This window comes from Mizuhopecten yessoensis, unplaced genomic scaffold (assembly GCF_002113885.1).
Source record: "Mizuhopecten yessoensis strain PY_sf001 unplaced genomic scaffold, ASM211388v2 scaffold7283, whole genome shotgun sequence".
NCBI classification, from domain to species: Eukaryota; Metazoa; Mollusca; class Bivalvia; order Pectinida; family Pectinidae; genus Mizuhopecten; species Mizuhopecten yessoensis.
The window spans coordinates 828,881-850,617 of record NW_018406970.1 but is presented as its reverse complement, the minus strand read 5'-3'; the positions used below and the strand labels follow the sequence as shown (position 1 = coordinate 850,617).

The 21,737-nt window shown below is 35.1% G+C and overlaps 2 protein-coding genes, 1 long non-coding RNA gene and 1 pseudogene across 3 annotated transcripts; 3 read left to right on the top strand and 1 right to left on the bottom strand.

Annotated features, from left to right (window-relative positions):
- The window catches only part of LOC110453365, a 13,515-nt pseudogene extending 9,903 nt beyond the window's left edge, over nucleotides 1-3,612 (top strand).
- Nucleotides 3,613-8,288: 4,676 nt separating this feature from the next.
- On the bottom strand, nucleotides 8,289-10,753 carry LOC110453377 (complement C1q-like protein 3). Its single transcript, XM_021502292.1, has 4 exons — nucleotides 10,576-10,753; nucleotides 9,982-10,239; nucleotides 9,497-9,529; nucleotides 8,289-8,715 (listed from the first exon to the last, which is right to left on the bottom strand). Exons 1-4 carry the CDS (start codon nucleotides 10,721-10,723, stop codon nucleotides 8,309-8,311), a joined length of 846 nt encoding a protein of 281 aa, XP_021357967.1. The 5' UTR covers nucleotides 10,724-10,753; the 3' UTR covers nucleotides 8,289-8,308.
- Nucleotides 10,754-14,166: 3,413 nt separating this feature from the next.
- On the top strand, nucleotides 14,167-16,201 carry LOC110453364 (lipopolysaccharide-binding protein-like; the record flags this gene model as incomplete). The annotated part of the gene is made up of 4 exons (XM_021502280.1): nucleotides 14,167-14,260; nucleotides 14,876-15,030; nucleotides 15,850-15,913; nucleotides 16,032-16,201. Coding segments are annotated over 4 exons (483 nt in total), but the record flags the coding sequence as incomplete, so codon positions are not given.
- A 228-nt stretch (nucleotides 16,202-16,429) lies between these two features.
- Nucleotides 16,430-19,664, top strand: LOC110453379. Its single transcript, XR_002463280.1, has 4 exons — nucleotides 16,430-16,590; nucleotides 16,941-17,183; nucleotides 17,596-17,669; nucleotides 19,014-19,664. It is a non-coding gene; the product is annotated as an uncharacterized LOC110453379 (long non-coding RNA).
- The last annotated feature ends 2,073 nt before the right edge of the window (nucleotides 19,665-21,737 follow it).

Sequence of the window (21,737 nt, the reverse complement as noted above, 5' to 3'; positions counted from 1 at the left end):
TTTGTACGAAGATCGCTATCCGAAACAAATTATTCAAATCAAGGTTATATGTACAATTGTACTGTGTTTGAAAATATTTGATTTTATATGGATGTGCGTTTACACTATCAATGTATACCTTATATGGTATACTTATGTTCTCATTTCAGCTACCTGAAAGCGCATGTGGAGTTTTGAATACGACGTGTACCAGTTCGCTATGTATCGGCAACTTTATTCCAGCGGTCTGTAAATTATACTGGAAGACAAACTATTTTTCTTTGACAATATCATTTCACATTTCAATGTTAATGTCAAAACATATATATGCTCATAAATTTCTATATTTGGCTAACTGTTAAATGGAGATTTTCAGTACAAAATGTCGAAACGAAGTTTTAAAACTTTGATTTTTAACGAGAACGTGACAGTAAGTACATAATAATGTCAATAATGTTTTCAATCGATCGGGTTACATGTAAGATTACAAAAGGATAACGATACTTATTTATTGATGACCCGAAAGGTTTTTAAATATTTCACAAAATAGTAGTGTTGACATTCTTGAATTATTATTGTTTTATTTACTTTTTAGCTCTAACAGAAGTATCCCAATTGTCAGACTGAACTACGAATGAGAAGTACAACGATGCCGCATATTTCTGTTGTCGACGGTTCCATAGAAACCAAGATGGCCGGATCAATAGCCCTATATGTCCGACCGGTGTCAACTTTGTCAACCCTCTATTTTAAGCCAGAGGACATAGAGAACGAACTAGGCAGCAGACTGGAGACTAACACCAGGGCATCTACCGACTACGTACTTACAATGAATGCGGTGAGTACATCACTATTTATGTTTACACTAACACCAAGCTCTTATTGAACATTGAAAATCATATACTCCATGTTATCCAAAAAAATATATCATATTTATTTATTTCCATACCGTTACTCTATAATATCCCAAATGTATTTCATTTCAGCATATTTCTATACCGTTACTCCATGTTATCCCTGACATATTTAGCCACTATTGTAATCTAACAATTTAATACAAAATATTTACAGTATGTCTATAGTATGCTAAAGGGAGGCAATTTCTTTACATGATAAACAAACTGAAATTCAAATATATCACATACTGTGCTGATTAACATCATTTAACATTGCTGAGGATAAAATTTTAAGTGGTTGCACGCTAATAACAAAATTTCAATGTCTGATCTTTTTAATTCTTTTTTAATCAGATCTTGGACAAAAGGGAATTCCGCTACCACTCGGAAAGGTGTCATTGAAAAATGCCAAGTTAGTGCTACTGAAAGTGAGTGATGGCTAATACAGTTTATAAATTCTTGTCTAACCTATTTTGAATAAATTAAAATGAAATAGCTCGCTCATCAATAAACGTTAACAAAATCGGAAACGGAGTCATTATGCACAAAAAAGTATTTATGTTCTTTCAGACATATAATTCATGATAAGTGGCTAAGTTATAATCATGCATATACCTGTTTGCAAAACATGTATTTTAATGTAAATCACATTTTAACAAGAAACTAATTATACATGTTAGTTGGTTTTATTTTGCATTAGACCAATTAACAGCTAAAGTCACTTAACGACGTTCTTCCTTTGTGATGTGTATGCGTGCTTGTGTGTGTGCGCGCGCACAGGAGGTAGGGTATGTTTGTGTATTTGCCTCCTTGTGATAGTTCCGATACGATGCCGACTTTATAGTGTTTTCCCAATGAAATACCATGCCGAAGGTACCCAGCACAGCATTCCGCCTGGTCACATTTTTCTGACAACTAGTGAATTAGTTGTTGCCATTCCTCTAAATGCTGAACGTTCTGCAAGGTATGCTCCGGCCTGGAAACCGAACTAATTGCCCGCCTTACATAGGCGAAGTTCAATATTAAAGCCAAACGTGAGGTGTTGCCAAGCAAAGCGCATGGAAAAAATATAGTTATAAGTAGAAAGATTTATTTTGGTCGCTTGTGTTTCCCTAGTTAAAATAAAACTTTGATAAAGGCAAAATCATATGTAGCTGAATTTATAAAAGTGCTATTGAATAAAGACGTTAGGATAAGACGTACATATGTATTGATGGTTATGACGATGACGATGACGACTATGATTATGATGACGACGACGACGACGACGACGACAATGACGACGACGACGACGACGATGATGATGATGATGATGATGATGATGATGATGATGATGATGATGATGATGATGATGATGATGATGATGACGACGATGACGACGATGACGACGATGACGACGACGACGACGACGATGATGATGATGATGATGATGATGATGATGATGATGATGATGATGATGATGATAGAATATTGCCTTTCAGGTAATATAATTTTATAGGTCAAGATAATTAATAATTTAAATATGAAATTGGTTTCCGAACAAACACAAGAGTTTCCTTGGACAAAGATAAACTCTAACTTAATTTTTTTTCATCATGCACTCTTTTTTTCCACCAGAGGTACTTTTTTGTTTATGCTTCATAAATCAGAAGGTCAAGGGTTAAGGTACGATGCATCTATAGCACACTGTATACACTACTTTCATACGTAAAGTGCATACATGTATTTACAAATGTAAGAATTACATTCGACAACACACGAAACGTATCGGTATCAAAATTCAAACCAAGTCGACTTCAAAACTGATCGGGAGGAGATAGGGTGATTGTGGCGGCAGGGGATTTGTATTGCCCTGTGAAATCCAGGATATGTACCTGGAGTCTCAGATATGTATGCCAGTGTTTAGATCGTGTGTGCTCTACATATCTACGATTACGGATATTTTCTTTGTGTTACAGGACGCTTTCGTCATTGCGACAGACTTGGTGTACCATCCCGACAAGGAATAATAATTGTGACATCACGCGGGACACAAGGGCCCATGCCTTTTGGTCACAGAAAACAAACATCTGTAAGTGTTGGGCATCAGAACCCGACACTTTCAAAGACATGCAAGAACAAATGTTGAAGTAGAACGTCTTAACTAGCGATACAATGTTCACAAATATCACATTTTCCCACTCAAGTGTAGTCAACCTTTTAAATTGATTTGCATATGTTTTTCTTTTATAAATTTTGTGCATATGAACATTTGATACATTATGTAATTTCGTAAGCACAAAAAATATTTTGTTTTTGATATTGCTCTATTTCTTTGCTATACTTAAGTACTCACGCGTGTTCGTGTCTCAGCATTTACCATGTACTACAAAAAATAGTTCGGATGTTAATCAGATAGTGATTCTGTTTTGTCACTATTTACCCATTGGGTTCTTGTAACATCCGTAGTGTTTTATGTTTTTTAGTATCTAACACTGTGATATATTTTGTTCCTCTCTCACATAGTTCAAAGTACGGTTAACAATATTTGCTATCACTAATTCCTTTTGTTTTACATATGAGTATATTTTAGTCTGTGTTAAATGCATAACTGACTGTGATATTTTATACTTGTGTTTTATTCTTGTTATCCATTCTGTTAGTGGACCCTTTGGTCTTGAATTTGAAATAAATAAATAAATAAATATCTGTTTCCAATATTGAATTGTACTTTAATTTATTAGTAACTTACAACATAACAAACCTTTGTTTGAAGTTGGCGTTTTGTTTATGAAGGCTATACGCCATTTGTGTAGATTGATATCTTTTTATAATGAAATACAAACATTCCATCGACTCAGCAAAATGCAACAGTTCTGTACAAAAGACTGAGTTAGATACCAATTAAAGTATATCAGATAAACGATTCGCCACTTACGCTTCACTCAAATATGCAAGGAGAGTAATTGAATTTCAGCTGGTCTATTTAACGTTATTATTAATGTTTCTGAAAATTAAGTCGGTATGGAACTAGAACAAACACATCACGGCATTATTGCATCCATGAAAGGTAGTTGTACTAAAAGTGGATTACTTTTGCAGGGCTAGATGGTTTGCGTTTTTCGCGTTGAGTTAATTGTTGCTAAAATTTCAACCTGCGAATATTTATTTATAGATTATATAAATGAAAATAAAAAGAATATATTGATTTCGAAACCATTGCAAATGCAAAACAAAACAAAAACATTATCACTGCAGTTAGTTTAAAGAGTCCAAACCTTAACATTTCCACACCCAAAATGTTTCACTTTTAAAGAAATCATTACTTAGTGTTAGGAACGGTTACAATATAAGAATAATTTGAGTAAGGTAAATCAGGAAATCAAATACAATGGGCACGATGAAGGTACTTTATTTGGAAGGAATTTAGTAACGATGTGTTTTACTGTTATAAAAATTAAATATCACATCAAGATATGTTTTAAGCTTTGATGAAATGAAGGCTGCAAATTCAATAATTGTAGTGAACAACGCACTTTTGGATCTATACGTAGTCTATACACACCTGGCATTCGAACGGTGAATAAAAAGAAACCAAATAAAGATATTATCTATACAATGGCAACAGTCAATGCACGTGCAAAAATTGTGCAAGAATGTCTCGACGAGGATGATTATATCATTGTATGGCAATTGCAATTTCCGGTTTAAGAGTTTCTGAACAGAAAAACCGTAAAATATATCCTTTACTGATTAATTAAATCAAGTATAAACCCTTGTATAGTTGTTACAAATACAATCCTATATTGCAATACATTAGAGACATGTCATGGTAACATTTGCATTACTGTTTTAAAAAAGATTTCTGAACAATTTCTTTTTTGCGTCGCTGTGGCTACGGGGCGGGGTTTGTTTTACCGTTATGTGCGGGTTTATTTTGCATAAATTTACCCCTTTGTTTCATCTTTGGTACTTTGAATTAAAATCAATGTGTTGTAGATGCTGCTTATAATTGTGCCATTCTAGTTGTCGTTATTTTTACTTGTTTCAACGTCAACATTTTATTATTACACGTCAAACCTCTCGCTAGAGAAGATTCTTTTTGGTGTTCCCTCTGATGGAAAATTTAAAGAAAGGGAAGTTTTTGTTGGGAAAATATGTATGGCACACATGAGCATGCATCGTCTGATAATGTTAAGCCTCTGACATTCGAAATTGAGTTGAATTGAAGAACACAGAAAGTTGGGTAGTTATACAAAATGATCTAGGATCTCACACGAGAGTGTTACGTTGCAGTGGGAGTAATACGGGGTCAGGGAAACAGATATGATAAAAAGCCACTATGTGATAGATAGTCTTTGTTAGAGGGCAAGTATAAGTATAAACAATCACCTTTATGCTAAAATGTTCTGGATCTATCACAACACATACCCTCTTGTGAATGTAAAATATGCTGCACTCACAGATCCTGTTGTTATGGATTTGACATTCCTTGCTCTACAGTTTTATCCTGATAACCTTAGTCATTATTCGTGATGTTTGTTTCACGTTACGTTAATTCCATCCAAAATGTTAGCTAAACCAAGTGGATAGAATTGAAACGACATAATCATTTCCTTCATAAACAAGGTTTGTGACAAAGAACGAAACCTAAGAAACTTTACTTTCGTAAAGTATTGATACCACAGCACAAGCTGAACTAAAGCTGCTTTGGCGACTCGAACTTTTGGAGTTTCCATGGAGACTATACATTCCAACTCTATGAGACCTTCGCCGTTCTGCAGGATGAAAGGCGACAGAGGCCACACGGAGGAACAGTTTGTTAGTGCATTCGTTCCCATTTTCCGGGAAGCCAGATGATTCAGTAAGAAACATATTTTTCTTTCCATACTGATCCAGGCTGTCGAGCAAGACAACATGCCTCATCTTCATCAAATGCGATCTGCTGCTTCAAGACACTGTGTATATCATTTATTAATAGTCCCTTGACGACCTTGGCTTTTCTCTCGTTGATGGCATACGTAATGAACACTTTATTCATGGAAACGTTTGATAGTAGATGACTGCTGAGGTATCGTATCATTCCTGACCGGAAAGAGTAACAGACAAAGTAAGAACTTATGAATAATCCAAAGAAAACGCAAAGTTACCAAGAGCTGGTGACTCATTGACGACTGTCGATCATCAGATAGGTAAGATATTTTTTTCTGTTATGTTAAGATTGGTTAAACTCGGTTTAGAGTCCAATTTAGAGTATTTAAACACGTGACCCTATGAGAAATGTATGTGAACATGTGTGAAATGCATGCTGAAGGCGGTATGTTGTTGTATCCGTCTGACTTTGAACCGATGTCGACCTGATGGTAGAATGAAGACACAGAATGAAATAGTGTGTAATTTCCACGGTTTATTAATTAATCACAAAATTAACAGTGATGCGATATTATGTAGTATGTCGTTTATGGTGAAAAATAATCGTTTAACGTGTCAATCAATCAATCGTTGCATATCAATACATCATCGTGAATACTTACTGACGACAAAATGTACATTTTATAAGAACCCTACCGCATTTATTCAAAAACATTCTTGAGGACTAAAATAAAGAAGTCAACAGGACAAATTAAAGTTCTTTTAATCAAATAAAATATATGCATAATTCATTTACAGTTGTGGGATCGCTCAACGTTACACGATGTGCGATGTGTGCACGATGTGCGGAATTTGCACGATGTGCGGTGTGTGCACGATGTGCGCACGGTGTGTGAACGTTGTGTGCACGATGTGCAAACGATAAAAAGAGGACGATTATTGCTTGCGGACATTTTTGCGCACGATGGACGAACGTTGTGCGATAACAATCGTGGTTGGGTTTAAATTGAGGCATTGCTGAACAATATATACGGTTTCGTGTTTACACATATAAACCTGATTTTTAAGTATTTTTCTATATTCTAGCTACATCTATAAGCTTTCTCAAATTTAGAAACTGTGTTTTGCGGTGTGTTTTTTAAACGACCTTAATCGACACATGTAAAATAACAACACAGTCACGTATACAGGTAAACATAGCCACTTTGTACATGTACCTCCCTCGCCCGGGGCACTTACGTAACTCGTCGGGGTGTGAAAAGCCACGTGAAGTGGAACTATAAGTCAAACCGAATGCAAATAACAAATACTTAACGTCCAGTTGTGTTTTTATAACGGTCTTACGGTATCACATATCAGCTCTTCCCGTCAGGCACAGGTCAGGTAAAACTCCGGTCACTCATCAAATTGTTATTCACCTGTTCTGTTGCCATAGAGTCAAACCCATTCTTGACAGTCTAACGGTCGCTGTTATACTATGTTACACGCATTGTAGAATTGTACATAATCTAAATTATTGTGATGAGATATTACAGTAATATATACAGTGTACATTATTGTATACAAGTTTTCCGTATATTTTTCATTCCGTCATATTGATTACAAAATTGTACCAAATCGCATAGTTGTGCGGAGAGAAGCGCACAACGGGGCGAACGATTGGTTAATCGCACAGTTGTGCGCACCATATGTGGACAATGTGCGGACGGTGTGTTAACGATGTATGCACAGTGTACTCACGCTTTTTTTGTGCGTTGTGCGGTCAAACAACTGTATCTTATATATCCATTTATTAATTATAAATTTATGTTTATAATCAATTTGTTGTATTTATAAATTTCTTATTTCTTATCAAATTAATTTGAAATATACTTCAATTAAAAAAATACATTCTGGAAACCTCGAAACGAAAAAAATGAAAGACATTTGTTTTTGTTACTTTAGAGAAATTAAATGGAAAGATAAACCTAGCAAAATTGAAGATTTTAGAAATCTGGTAAAATTAACATGATACCTTAATAAAGATACTTTGTACATTTTGTATTAAATAATATGTATACAGCTGGAATGAATACTTTTTCATATTGTCTTGGCGTAGACAATGATTGTAATTACGTAGAACCAGTTTGAACACAATTATTTACTCAAATATCCTGGTCCCACTGCTCTGTGGTTTTACCTATAAACAGTAACCTCTCCTTAACTTCCATTTGGATATATCTTTAGCACAGTTGGGATAAGACACTTCTATTGACCAGCTAACTCAATCAGTTAGAGAAATAGTGAAAACAATATAAAGTATAGGAAATGCAGGGTTCGGATCCTGGTCTAGCCCCACAAATATTTTTTTCACATTCGGAGCAATCTTGTTTATTATATTCGTAAATTTCATCTCATTTATTTTTCAAAAAGTTCCGAAATGTATGTGGTTCTTTTAAGAAATGATCTATCATAAGTTATAAGTTATAGACATGCCAGAACACTTTTATATTTTGTATATTTGCCTTATAGGTATCTTCTTTTAATTAAAAGAATTATACAACTACACGTAAACAGTTTATTTTTTATTTTTTTTAAGCAACTCAGTGAATCAGAAACCCATTAAACATTGTAAACGTTGGGTAGATGTCTGCCACACCGCTATGGTCCTTTCCCACCCGTACCCAGACCTGATCGCCGGGAGCCAGCATCGTGATAGCTGATGATGCGCCCGTTGTAAAATAGGCGTCGTCTCCGCTCATGGCTGTCCCAAACACCACACCGTTACGTACCAACTCTGTAGTTATCCACTGGGAGCTCTCAACCTTGACCATCCATGAAAACTGGTATACGCCGACTTCAACACAGGTAAAAACACCGGTTGTAGATCTATAATGGGCTCCGATATTGGTGATGATGTGGTCAAACGTAACGATATGTTCTGCAGCAGGATCTCTTACAGTATGTACGAGAATGGCATGGAATGCAATAATGCTGTCGGTAGTGGAATCTGTGAAATATAATATCCTTAAATAAAAGATGAAGAAACCTATTCATAAAATACATGTGCAGAAATATTATTGCAGTAGTTTGTCACATATCAAAATATGACTACGCGCAACATGGCTAAATAGTATGGTGGTCAAAATGTGGTGAAAAGAAGTTAATGGTATTTTGTTTTTGATTCAGGCGATATAATAGCTTATTAATTGAAACTAAGCGTCCATCCATTAAGTGAGAAACTAAAAACGAACATTTAGAACCTGGATCTTAACTCTTATAAGAACCAAGTTTCGGCAAACAAAGATCGGTGATATGGGTTGTGATATTTCGGGGGCGGGGGCGTTTTGGGGTTGGGGCCTAGGGTTTAGCAAAAATATTCTTTGTTAAATCAAGCTACAGCGAAACATCATTTACATGTTCTTCTTCTTCAATATGATTTAAATGTAATCAAACATACATATTTCTCAAATCCCGGGCTAGGTAAAGACAAAACATGGTACGTTGAAAACAGAACATGGTTTGTTGTAAGAAACATGATATAATGATTCACTACCTTTGTATTAACAGTTCTAATACAGTAAACGCATACGGCACTTTGCTTATGAGTAAAAATATTTGTTCTAGAAAACGTGTAATTGGTATATTTTTTTCATTGTTTTAGATGTCGTGATCGTATCGAAACTACCTACATAGAAACAATACCTAATCCCGTTTACAAATATAATTTCATGATATTGTTATCACTTCATAAAAACTGACACAAATAAATGCAGACAGACATTGCTTACCAACACGAGGGTTTACTGTCTTAACGGCTTCATCTGTAATCAGAAAAGGTATCGAATTGTCAAGGAAGAGAATACACGGTAACCACGAACTGATGATATACAGGCATATACTGAATTGGTATCATAACATGAAAGAATCTTTAATTTCAACATCAAGACTGTGTGTAGGTCTTGATTTTTTCTTGTCTTCTAAAGGGCAAATCAGTACATATAAAAGAAAGGATTGGCTAGTATCACATTTCCTTTCTTTAGAAGCCCATGTAAAAAGTAAGCTCCATATGAATTTAAAAACAGATCAGGTAGACGTGTTGTACAGACAGTCTACATTGGATTTCTTAATACAGCATGGACTGTTTATCAAGACCTATGAACTTCATTTACCAATGCTAATTCATATCGTTATCCTCTATTTTTGCTTTTCGTTTTGAAATGTGCCGTGCATTTAACGGTATATTTAAAGTTAAGGAAACAATGTAATTTCATACCAGGGTTTCTTTTTGTTGATTGGGACTTTCCGTCAGATATTGCCGAACCATCTGGTATACCGAGTATGTCTGGGCCTGGTTTGGTGTTGTTCACACGGTCAGATTTCGGCTCAGGTTGTTCTTCAAATGTCGGTGTTTTCTCTTCAAGTGTCATGATTTTCTCTTCAAGGGTAATAGCTTTCTTTTCAAGGGCTATGATTTTCTTTTCAAGCGTCATGGTTTTCTCTTCAAGTCGTACGTTCTCCCTCTGTAGTGTTTCTGTGAAGGTAGATTGACAAGTACTCATTACTGATAATGGAAAGATCGGGTTTATCACTATTTGTAGGCTTGTGGCCTGTGCAAGTGAATATTACGCATAGGTATTACTATAACATTAATTTGCTGTAAATATAACATATCTTACAGAATTAAGGTTATCCCACAAGCTTTTTATTTTTATGCCGATTTTTGTCAACTTGTTTTCTTCATTTAGGAAGTATTAAACAAGTGCATGATGTCTACAATAAATGTCTGATAGCTTCAAAACATTAGCTTAAAGCAAGAATGTAAACATAAATGTGGAGCAGACAAACACGATGTATACACCTGTATTACCTATTTGCGCTCCATGTTTGTTAAGGAGAAGTCTGATTTCACGCAATTCTGTATCGGAGGTCCCATCACCAGTCACTGAGGGACTGGCTACCGCAAAGGACGCGTCCAATAGAAGGTTGCATATGGCCAGAACACAGAGCAATGACATGTTTACAATAGTTTCAGTAATGAGGTGTGATCAAATGCGCAGCTTATTTATAGTGGGGCATGTACATTGTAGGTCAGATAAGGCGTTAGCGGCACACGACCTTAAAAGAGATAATAGGGCGAAGTGTGTATACATAAGATATATAGAAATGCTCAAAACACACTTTCAAATGTATACAAACATAAACCCTCTCTCTTTTCTAATAGGTTCTGCAAATAGAAGGTAAAAGGAAAATTTGATTAATATAGAGGCACGGTAGTTAAGTAGTAGGATGCCGGGCTCGTGACTAAAGGGTCGAGGATTCGAATGAATTCATGGCAATGTGCTGTATCCCCGAACAAGATTATTTACTACGCGTGTTCCTTTTTACTTAGCGGTAAATGAGAACGTGTTTGGGCAGTGCTAGAATCGTTGAATACTACACAGCCGTGTGCACCTTAATGGCAGCACCGGCTGTATGCTTCCCAGGAAGATATTGGCTGGTTGCAAAGGCCCTATAACCAGAATCATAATTTGTGAACCGCATTTACACGACCCAGGTTGTAATAAGGCGGTATATAAGAACCTCAAATTATTATTATTATTATTATATATATGAATTTTAAATTTAATGTTAGGTAACATAAAAATATATAAGTCGTTTATCATAGTATGCTTTACGATACAATGAACTTTTTGGGTCAGACTTCACTTTCGTCTTATTGTCTTTTGGCTTGTAGCACATATTAAGGACCGAAATTGTAAGGCAGATACGATTATTTAGAATCAAATAAATTAACCTACAAGTGTAAATTGCTTGTTTGTTTGTTTGTTTTGGGGGTTTAACGGCCTTTCAACAACTAAGGTCATATGAAGACGAACATGCAAGTGTAAAACTTGCTTTAACAACAAAACAAAACAAAATAATCTATATTTTATCTGTATCCTTCGTAGCACCTGTTACAGTAAAATTGATACCATTTGCCTTACCTGAGATACATGTTTATCTATTGCGGCAAGGAAACAAATATGTTATTTTGTTGTTTTAGCTCAGTGAATCCGGAATCGGTTATACATCGCAGACATAGGTTGGATGTCACTAGTATGGTCCTTTCCCATCCGAACGTAGGTCTCATCACCGGGGGTCAAAATCGGGAGAACTGAAACTGCGTTTGTTGTCCAACAGTAATTGTATCAACTCAGAGCTGTCCCAAACACATCATTCGTTACGAATCAAATCCACAATTATGAACAGCTTATCAAAGGTGACGCATGCGTTTACTGCATTAGTAGAGTAAATACGCAAGTTGTGAATCAGGGTATATAAATTATGTCTAAAATGGATCATGTTTAGTTCTTACTCGGGCTGCTTAACGAACAGATGTATTTCGTATATACATTATCGGATTTATATTGAAATAGTGAGAGTAAAATATGTAGTGCTGCTGCTTGCTTTGCAACAAAGTTTGATACTATTTTCGCCAAACTCAGCTCAAGAGATACCACGTCCTTGTCATCGAGGGATCTACCTTTGAACGTGATGGCCGTGGATTGGCGAAATTCTCTACAGTACAAGATTCAACAACCAGGTTCGATATTTACGTTTACATTTTCTTAATCAACATTTGGCCTTACCGTGAGGAAAACAATGCTGTATTGCCCGAAGTAAAAACAAACTCCATATTATTGTGAACATTAAAATATATGTAAGCTGCCAATGTTTTGTCACAATACTCGTTTGATGAGTACCGTAGCAGTCATTCCCTGCCACGTGACCGGCTTCTACCGTTTCATATGTAAATGCCTTTTTTATGTAGTCGGAATTTTCTTCCATACGTTTGAGATATGTTTTTATTATCCACAGCCGACAGTAGCCTTACTGCATTTCATGCATACAGTAGGTGATCAAGCATCAGAGCGTATCGTTCCGTTTGAGCAAATCGACAAACATATCAGTGCCCATTTCAGCTAAACAATCGACATATTTACCTGTGTATAAGCTGGCGTATACAATTGTCATTGCTATTCAAAATACTGCTGGGCAGTAAATGAGAACGGAGTAAGTTCGTAACGGTGTGTTGTGGTTCAGCTCTGGGTGGAGACGATACAAATTGGATAATGGGCACAGCATCAGTTGTCACGATGTCGACCCCTGACGATGAGGTCTGCGTACGTGTACGAGTTGTGACGGGACATATCAGCGGGGCAGACATACACCCCTCGTTCAGAATGTTAAATGGATTTCGTTTTCAGTGACTTAATCCAGGAAATATAATTTTCGTTTACGTTAAGTAATAATCGCTTTATTTCGGATTAAACGTCTCTTACAACAATCCCACAAAACATCCAATTTAAGTAAAACCATTTAGACAATTAACACTTGATCAATTAACGATACAAGTATGCAGATGAGTATAAACTATGGCTTGCTCTCTTGATTTAAATACGTTAATTTATGTCTCTTCCTCTGACAGTGCCCAAATAACCGAATTTTCGCCGCCATCCTCAAGCTCGCTTAAACCCATAGCAGGTATTGGGCTGAAATGGTCAGCTTCAGACATAGGCCTCGCCATGAGCGGAAGGTTCGAGTACTCATTCAAGAAAAAACTTGTATGTGATACTTTTTATGCCTAAAATGCGATCTGCAATCCGTCGTTTTGACTTCGTGTTTACTAGAGCGACCCTGTGCAGGTTCGAGGACTGGGTTTTCCCGGTTTATCATTCTGCATGTCGTAGGAGGCATCCAGTGTTGTAACAGGCGACTAATGTGGGGGCCTAAAGACTCGGGGTTTTCTTCTGTGTCTTTTACTAAGAGGACATGGAAAAGACCAAAATTGATATGTTGCCCCCATTGCAACACTTGAGATTTGTCGTTACTTCTCTTTCCCCCTTCGTAGGCCCCCGTGCCCTTATGACCTTAGTTGTTTTGAGGGCGTTCAATCCCCAACCATAGAATCTTGATAATGTGCTTGGTTGTTGATTATACAGTAATTAAACCGTAAATTGGGATAAACACACTTCAATGTTATAATCGAAAATGAATCAGTTTATCAATAACAATGATAAATTTTTGACATTATTATATTTAGTATGTACTTATATATTTTAGAATTCATACTTGTAATATTTTTATTTTGTCATTACGCTTCAACGCTACTGACATTCTAGTTTAAACATATCGCTATGACAGCAATGATATATTCCTTCGGTGATTTTTACTACGACATATATGTAGTATATATAATTTATGGTGTCTATAGAATCTTCCCTAAGGTAATCACGCTCTTTAGAATATTTCCATAGGTTAAAGAGCAGAAAATCGATTGTCACGTCAAATACTCAAAACGGTAATCTTATGTTAGCGCCTTTTGCGTTTGAAATAATGAGCAAAATTATGAAAGCGTTAAATGCAATTCATAGATTTTCTATAGAATATATTTAGGTGTCCTACAATATAATGTTAACTAAATATTTGTATTCACAGCCTTAAGTTTTCGGATGATGGCAGCTTTGATATATCCGTATCTGGAGTTTACTTCAGTGTACAAGCCGATTTTGGTAGGTTGTCTTTCATGTTTGTCATCCAAAGTCACTCTGAGTGAAATGCTAATAGGGATGTTTTCCAGCATAACAGTAATTTTTAAGGGCAAGCTCAACGTATGAAACCCGGGCCTATACCTGTTCTGTAGCATTTTATTTATCTCCTTTTAAGTATAAGTAATAGATATGTCAGCGCCACAAGAAGTCAGATAGTCGTATGTAGGCATGAACGACATTAAAAACTGTCGATTGCCTTAAAAGACAATGACAATGTTATAGAACTTGAAAATAAACAACTTGTTTTGGGGATGAAAGGAAACTGATTTCCTAAAGAAAGAATATTGTTCAATACGAGTGGTCTGTATTAATAAGTATGTATATGTTTGTCATTATGTCATATCGGGTCAAACACATGATTAAAAGTTTTATAATATATTTATATATATGTAATAGTTAAGCGATAAAAGAAACATGTATACATGGTACTTTATAAATCAAAAGGACCTTTCTTCACTGACTTCCCTTGCTCTAAATTCAAAACCGAAACCAATATTACTTATACATTCTTCTTATTAAGTACTTATAGTGACAATCAATCTTATGGGACTGATTTGCATAATGTGTTTCCGGAAGGAGTGGACATCACTGAACGCCCTAGTATCAGCGCAGGACCGTGCACAAGTGATATAGGAGGTGTGTCCATCAAGTTCCACGGCAAATGGGCATGGGCATACAATGCATTCCAAGGGCAATTCGAAGAAAAGATTAAAAGCCTACTCAAGGATAAGGTAAGGTTGCGGATAGTTTAACCTTGTTTTCTTTAAACAAAATGAACGTCAATAATTCTTGAGAATTAATAGTTCACTTAGACACATTGAGCATTTTACTTATTTTAATTTTCCACTTTTTTTTCTCCATATTTCTATATTAGCATGTATGTAAATTAGGCACATGCCATTTAATTGATGAAATAACTTTGCATGATACTTTATGCATTCTGTGATACTCTCAACTAAGAAAACTGTTATATAACTTTATATATACATCATTATGTCCATTAAATCAATACATACGTAACTTTTAACTAGCACATGTATTTTACTAGCAAGATAATCATGTGGAAGATTAGCCTTTGGCTCACCATTAGTTTATCCTCAATAATTAAAGTTTATTATCATAATTATTTCATTTGCATTTTGGCTTTAGTTAACATATTCTTTAGACGTTTTTCAAACAATGGGAACGCCTAACATCATACAAGATTTTGATTCTTTGAGTGATGCTTTATTTGTTTATTTTTTTATATTTTGTTAATCTTGATTTTAAAAATGGATGCCTGTTAACAGTAGTAAGATCATTCTACATATTTAGAGCGCACTTAGAGATCTGTTCTACTTCTTAAGAGTAGAAATATTAACGTGTATTACCTAATTGTTTCAAGAAACTTCAGGGTATATTTGGTTTTCCTCGAGGAAAGGTAAATGCATTTTCAACGTGGCCAGAACAAGAGGTAACAGTTGGATATAAGGAAAAGATTGACAATTCTTACATGAATATCAATTATTCCATGATGTCAATACTAAGTTAGGTATTTTTGACATTTACAGATGTGCGACCTGATCAGTCGCTCTCTCAACACAGATGCAGAAAAGTCCCTGTCCTTGTTGAAAAGTAAGTTTTCGTTGAAATTCTAATAAAAGTGGTATCAGGCAATTTGCAATGCGTAAAAGTCATATCTGAGTTGCCATACATTTAGTGGTTTCCAGGTAAATTTCTTTTTTACTTTTAGTTACCGTGGGCATCGGAAACATGTTTGAGTTGAGCTATAAACTTACAGGGCCACCAACGTTTACCTCTGACTATATGGAGACCTATCACAAGGTAAGGGATACCGTTATAAATAACCTCTTTATCTGTGCTGCAGATGATGGTTTCTATTTAAAACAATTTTATTTGTAATTGTTTAATTTTCAAAAGTCTGTCTATATATATAATGTTAATGACAAATGCACACACACATCCACACAAACTTTTTCATAGTATTTATTTATCACCTTCGCCGTCTTCATCATTGTCATCATAATCATTATTTATTTATCATCATCATCATTATCATCAAAATAATCTCAAAATGATCTTATATCATCATCATCATCATCATCATCATCATCATNGTACAATTGTACTGTGTTTGAAAATATTTGATTTTATATGGATGTGCGTTTACACTATCAATGTATACCTTATATGGTATACTTATGTTCTCATTTCAGCTACCTGAAAGCGCATGTGGAGTTTTGAATACGACGTGTACCAGTTCGCTATGTATCTGCAACTTTATTCCAGCGGTCTGTAAATTATACTGGAAGACAAACTATTTTTCTTTGACAATATCATTTCACATTTCAATGTTAATGTCAAAACATATATATGCTCATAAATTTCTATATTTGGCTAACTGTTAAATGGAGATTTTCAGTACAAAATGTCGAAACGAAGTTTTAAAACTTTGATTTTTAACGAGAACGTGACAGTAAGTACATAATAATGTCAATAATGTTTTCAATCGATCGGGTTACATGTAAGATTACAAAAGGATAACGATACTTATTTATTGATGACCCGAAAGGCTTTTAAATATTTCACAAAATAGTAGTGTTGACATTCTTGAATTATTATTGTTTTATTTACTTTTTAGCTCTAGCAGAAGTATCCCAATTGTCAGACTGAACTACGAATGAGAAGTACAACGATGCCGCATATTTCTGTTGTCGACGGTTCCATAGAAACCAAGATGGCCGGATCAATAGCCCTATATGTCCGACCGGTGTCAACTTTGTCAACCCTCTATTTTAAGCCAGAGGACATAGAGAACGAACTAGGCAGCAGACTGGAGACTAACACCAGGGCATCTACCGACTACGTACTTACAATGAATGCGGTGAGTACATCACTATTTATGTTTACACTAACACCAAGCTCTTATTGAACATTGAAAATCATATACTCCATGTTATCCAAAAAAATATATCATATTTATTTATTTCCATACCGTTACTCTATAATATCCCAAATGTATTTCATTTCAGCATATTTCTATACCGTTACTCCATGTTATCCCTGACATATTTAGCCACTATTGTAATCTAACAATTTAATACAAAATATTTACAGTATGTCTATAGTATGCTAAAGGGAGGCAATTTCTTTACATGATAAACAAACTGAAATTCAAATATATCACATACTGTGCTGATTAACATCATTTAACATTGCTGAGGATAAAATTTTAAGTGGTTGCACGCTAATAACAAAATTTCAATGTCTGATCTTTTTAATTCTTTTTTAATCAGATCTTGGACAAAAGGGAATTCCGCTACCACTCGGAAAGGTGTCATTGAAAAATGCCAAGTTAGTGCTACTGAAAGTGAGTGATGGCTAATACAGTTTATAAATTCTTGTCTAACCTATTTTGAATAAATTAAAATGAAATAGCTCGCTCATCAATAAACGTTAACAAAATCGGAAACGGAGTCATTATGCACAAAAAAGTATTTATGTTCTTTCAGACATATAATTCATGATAAGTGGCTAAGTTATAATCATGCATATACCTGTTTGCAAAACATGTATTTTAATGTAAATCACATTTTAACAAGAAACTAATTATACATGTTAGTTGGTTTTATTTTGCATTAGACCAATTAACAGCTAAAGTCACTTAACGACGTTCTTCCTTTGTGATGTGTATGCGTGCTTGTGTGTGTGCGCGCGCACAGGAGGTAGGGTATGTTTGTGTATTTGCCTCCTTGTGATAGTTCCGATACGATGCCGACTTTATAGTGTTTTCCCAATGAAATACCATGCCGAAGGTACCCAGCACAGCATTCCGCCTGGTCACATTTTTCTGACAACTAGTGAATTAGTTGTTGCCATTCCTCTAAATGCTGAACGTTCTGCAAGGTATGCTCCGGCCTGGAAACCGAACTAATTGCCCGCCTTACATAGGCGAAGTTCAATATTAAAGCCAAACGTGAGGTGTTGCCAAGCAAAGCGCATGGAAAAAATATAGTTATAAGTAGAAAGATTTATTTTGGTCGCTTGTGTGTCCCTAGTTAAAATAAAACTTTGATAAAGGCAAAATCATATGTAGCTGAATTTAAAAAAGTGCTATTGAATAAAGACGTTAGGATAAGACGTACATATGTATTGATGGTTATGACGATGACGATGACGACTATGATTATGACGACGACGACGACGACGATGATGACGACGACGATGATGACGACGACGACGATGATGATGATGATGATGATGATGATGATGATGATGATGATGGAATATTTTATAGGTCAAGATAATTAATAATTTAAATATGAAATTGGTTTCCGAACAAACACAAGAGTTTCCTTGGACAAAGATAAACTCTAACTTATTTTTTTTATGCTTCATAAATCAGAAGGTCAAGGGTTAAGGTACGATGCATCTATAGCACACTGTATACACTACTTCCATACGTAAAGTGCATACATGTATTTACAAATGTAAGAATTACATTCGACAACACACGAAACGTATCGGTATCAAAATTCAAACCAAGTCGACTTCAAAACTGATCGGGAGGAGATAGGGTGATTGTGGCGGCAGGGGATTTGTATTGCCCTGTGAAATCCAGGATATGTACCTGGAGTCTCAGATATGTATGCCAGTGTTTAGATCGTATGTGCTCTACATATCTACGATTACGGATATTTTCTTTGTGTTACAGGATGCTTTCGTCATTGCGACAGACTTGGTGTACCATCCCGACAAGGAATAATAATTGTGACATCACGCGGGACACAAGGGCCCATGCCTTTTGGTCACAGAAAACAAACATCTGTAAGTGTTGGGCATCAGAACCCGACACTTTCAAAGACATGCAAGAACAAATGTTGAAGTAGAACGTCTTAACTAGCGATACAATGTTCACAAATATCACATTTTCCCACTCAAGTGTAGTCAACCTTTTAAATTGATTTGCATATGTTTTTCTTTTATAAATTTTGTGCATATGAACATTTGATACATTATGTAATTTCGTAAGCACAAAAAATATTTTGTTTTTGATATTGCTCTATTTCTTTGCTATACTTAAGTACTCACGCGTGTTCGTGTCTCAGCATTTACCATGTACTACAAAAAATAGTTCGGATGTTAATCAGATAGTGATTCTGTTTTGTCACTATTTACCCTTTGGGTTCTTGTAACATCCGTAGTGTTTTATGTTTTTTAGTATCTAACACTGTGATATATTTTGTTCCTCTCTCACATAGTTCAAAGTACGGTTAACAATATTTGCTATCACTAATTCCTTTTGTTTTACATATGAGTATATTTTAGTCTGTGTTAAATGCATAACTGACTGTGATATTTTATACTTGTGTTTTATTCTTGTCATCCATTCTGTTAGTGGACCCTTTGGTCTTGAATTTGAAATAAATAAATAAATAAATATCTGTTTCCAATATTGAATTGTACTTTAATTTATTAGTAACTTACAACATAACAAACATAACCTTTGTTTGAAGTTGGCGTTTTGTTTATGAAGACTATACGCCATTTGTGTAGATTGATATCTTTTTATAATGAAATACAAACATTCCATCGACTCAGCAAAATGCAACAGTTCTGTGCAAAAGACTGAGTTAGATACCAATTAAAGTATATCAGATAAACGATTCGCCACTTACGCTTCACTCAAATATGCAAGGAGAGTAATTGAATTTCAGCTGGTCTATTTAACGTTATTATTAATGTTTCTGAAAATTAAGTCGGTATGGAACTAGAACAAACACATCACGGCATTATTGCATCCATGAAAGGTAGTTGTACTAAAAGTGGATTACTTTTGCAGGGCTAGATGGTTTGCGTTTTTCGCGTTGAGTTAATTGTTGCTAAAATTTCAACCTGCGAATATTTATTTATAGATTATATAAATGAAAATAAAAAGAATATATTGATTTCGAAACCATTGCAAATGCAAAACAAAACAAAAACATTATCACTGCAGTTAGTTTAAAGAGTCCAAACCTTAACATTTCCACACCCAAAATGTTTCACTTTTAAAGAAATCATTACTTAGTGTTAGGAACGGTTACAATATAAGAATAATTTGAGTAAGGTAAATCAGGAAATCAAATACAATGGGCACGATGAAGGTACTTTATTTGGAAGGAATTTAGTAACGATGTGTTTTACTGTTATAAAAATTAAATATCACATCAAGATATGTTTTAAGCTTTGATGAAATGAAGGCTGCAAATTCAATAATTGTAGTGAACAACGCACTTTTGGATCTATACGTAGTCTATACACACCTGGCATTCGAACGGTGAATAAAAAGAAACCAAATAAAGATATTATCTATACAATGGCAACAGTCAATGCATGTGCAAAAATTGTGCAAGAATGTCTCGACGAGGATGATTATATCATTGTATGGCAATTGCAATTTCCGTTTTTTAAGAGTTTCTGAACACAAAAACCGTAAAATATATCCTTTACTGATTAATTGAATCAAGTATAAACCCTTGTATAGTTGTTACAAATACAACTATATTGCAATGCATTAGAGACATGTCATGGTAACATTTGCATTACTGTTTTAAAAAAGATTTCTGAACGATTTCTTTTTTTGCGTCGCTGTGGCTACGGGGCGGGGTTTGTTTTACCGTTATGTGTGGGTTTATTTTGCATGAATTTACCCCTTTGTTTCATCTTTGGTACTTTGAATTAAAATCAATGTGTTGTAGATGCTGCTTATAATTGTGCCATTCTAGTTGTCGTTATTTTTACTTGTTACAACGTCAACATTTCAAACCTCTCGCTAGAGACGATTCTTTTTGGTGTTTCCTCTGATGGTAAATGGTAAAAAAGAAAGGGAAGTATTTGTTGGGAAAATATGTTTGGCACAAATGAGCAAGGATCGTCTGATATAATGTTAATTCTCTGACATTCGAAATCGAGTTGAATTGAACAAAATGATCTAGGATTTCACACGAGAGTGTTACGTTGCAGTCGGAGTAATTCGGGGTCAGGGAAACAGGTATGATAAAAAAAACTGTATGACAGACAGTCTTTGTTAGAGGGCAAGTATGAATATGAACAACCACCTTTATGCTAAAATGTTCTGGATCTATCAAAACACGTGTTGCTATCAAACATACCCTATTGTGAATGTAAGAAATGCTGTACTCACAGATCCTGGTGTTATGGATTTGACTTTCCTTGCTCTACGCTTTTATCCTGATAACAATAGTCATGATTCGTGATGTTTGTTTCACGTTACGTTAATTCCATCCAAAGTGTTAGCTATAACAAGTGGATAGAATTGGAACGACATAATCATTTCCGTCATAAACAAGCTTTGTGACAAAGAACGAAAGCTAAGAAACTAGACTTTCGTGAAGTATTGATACCACAGCAATACCCGAATTAAAGCAGCTTTGGC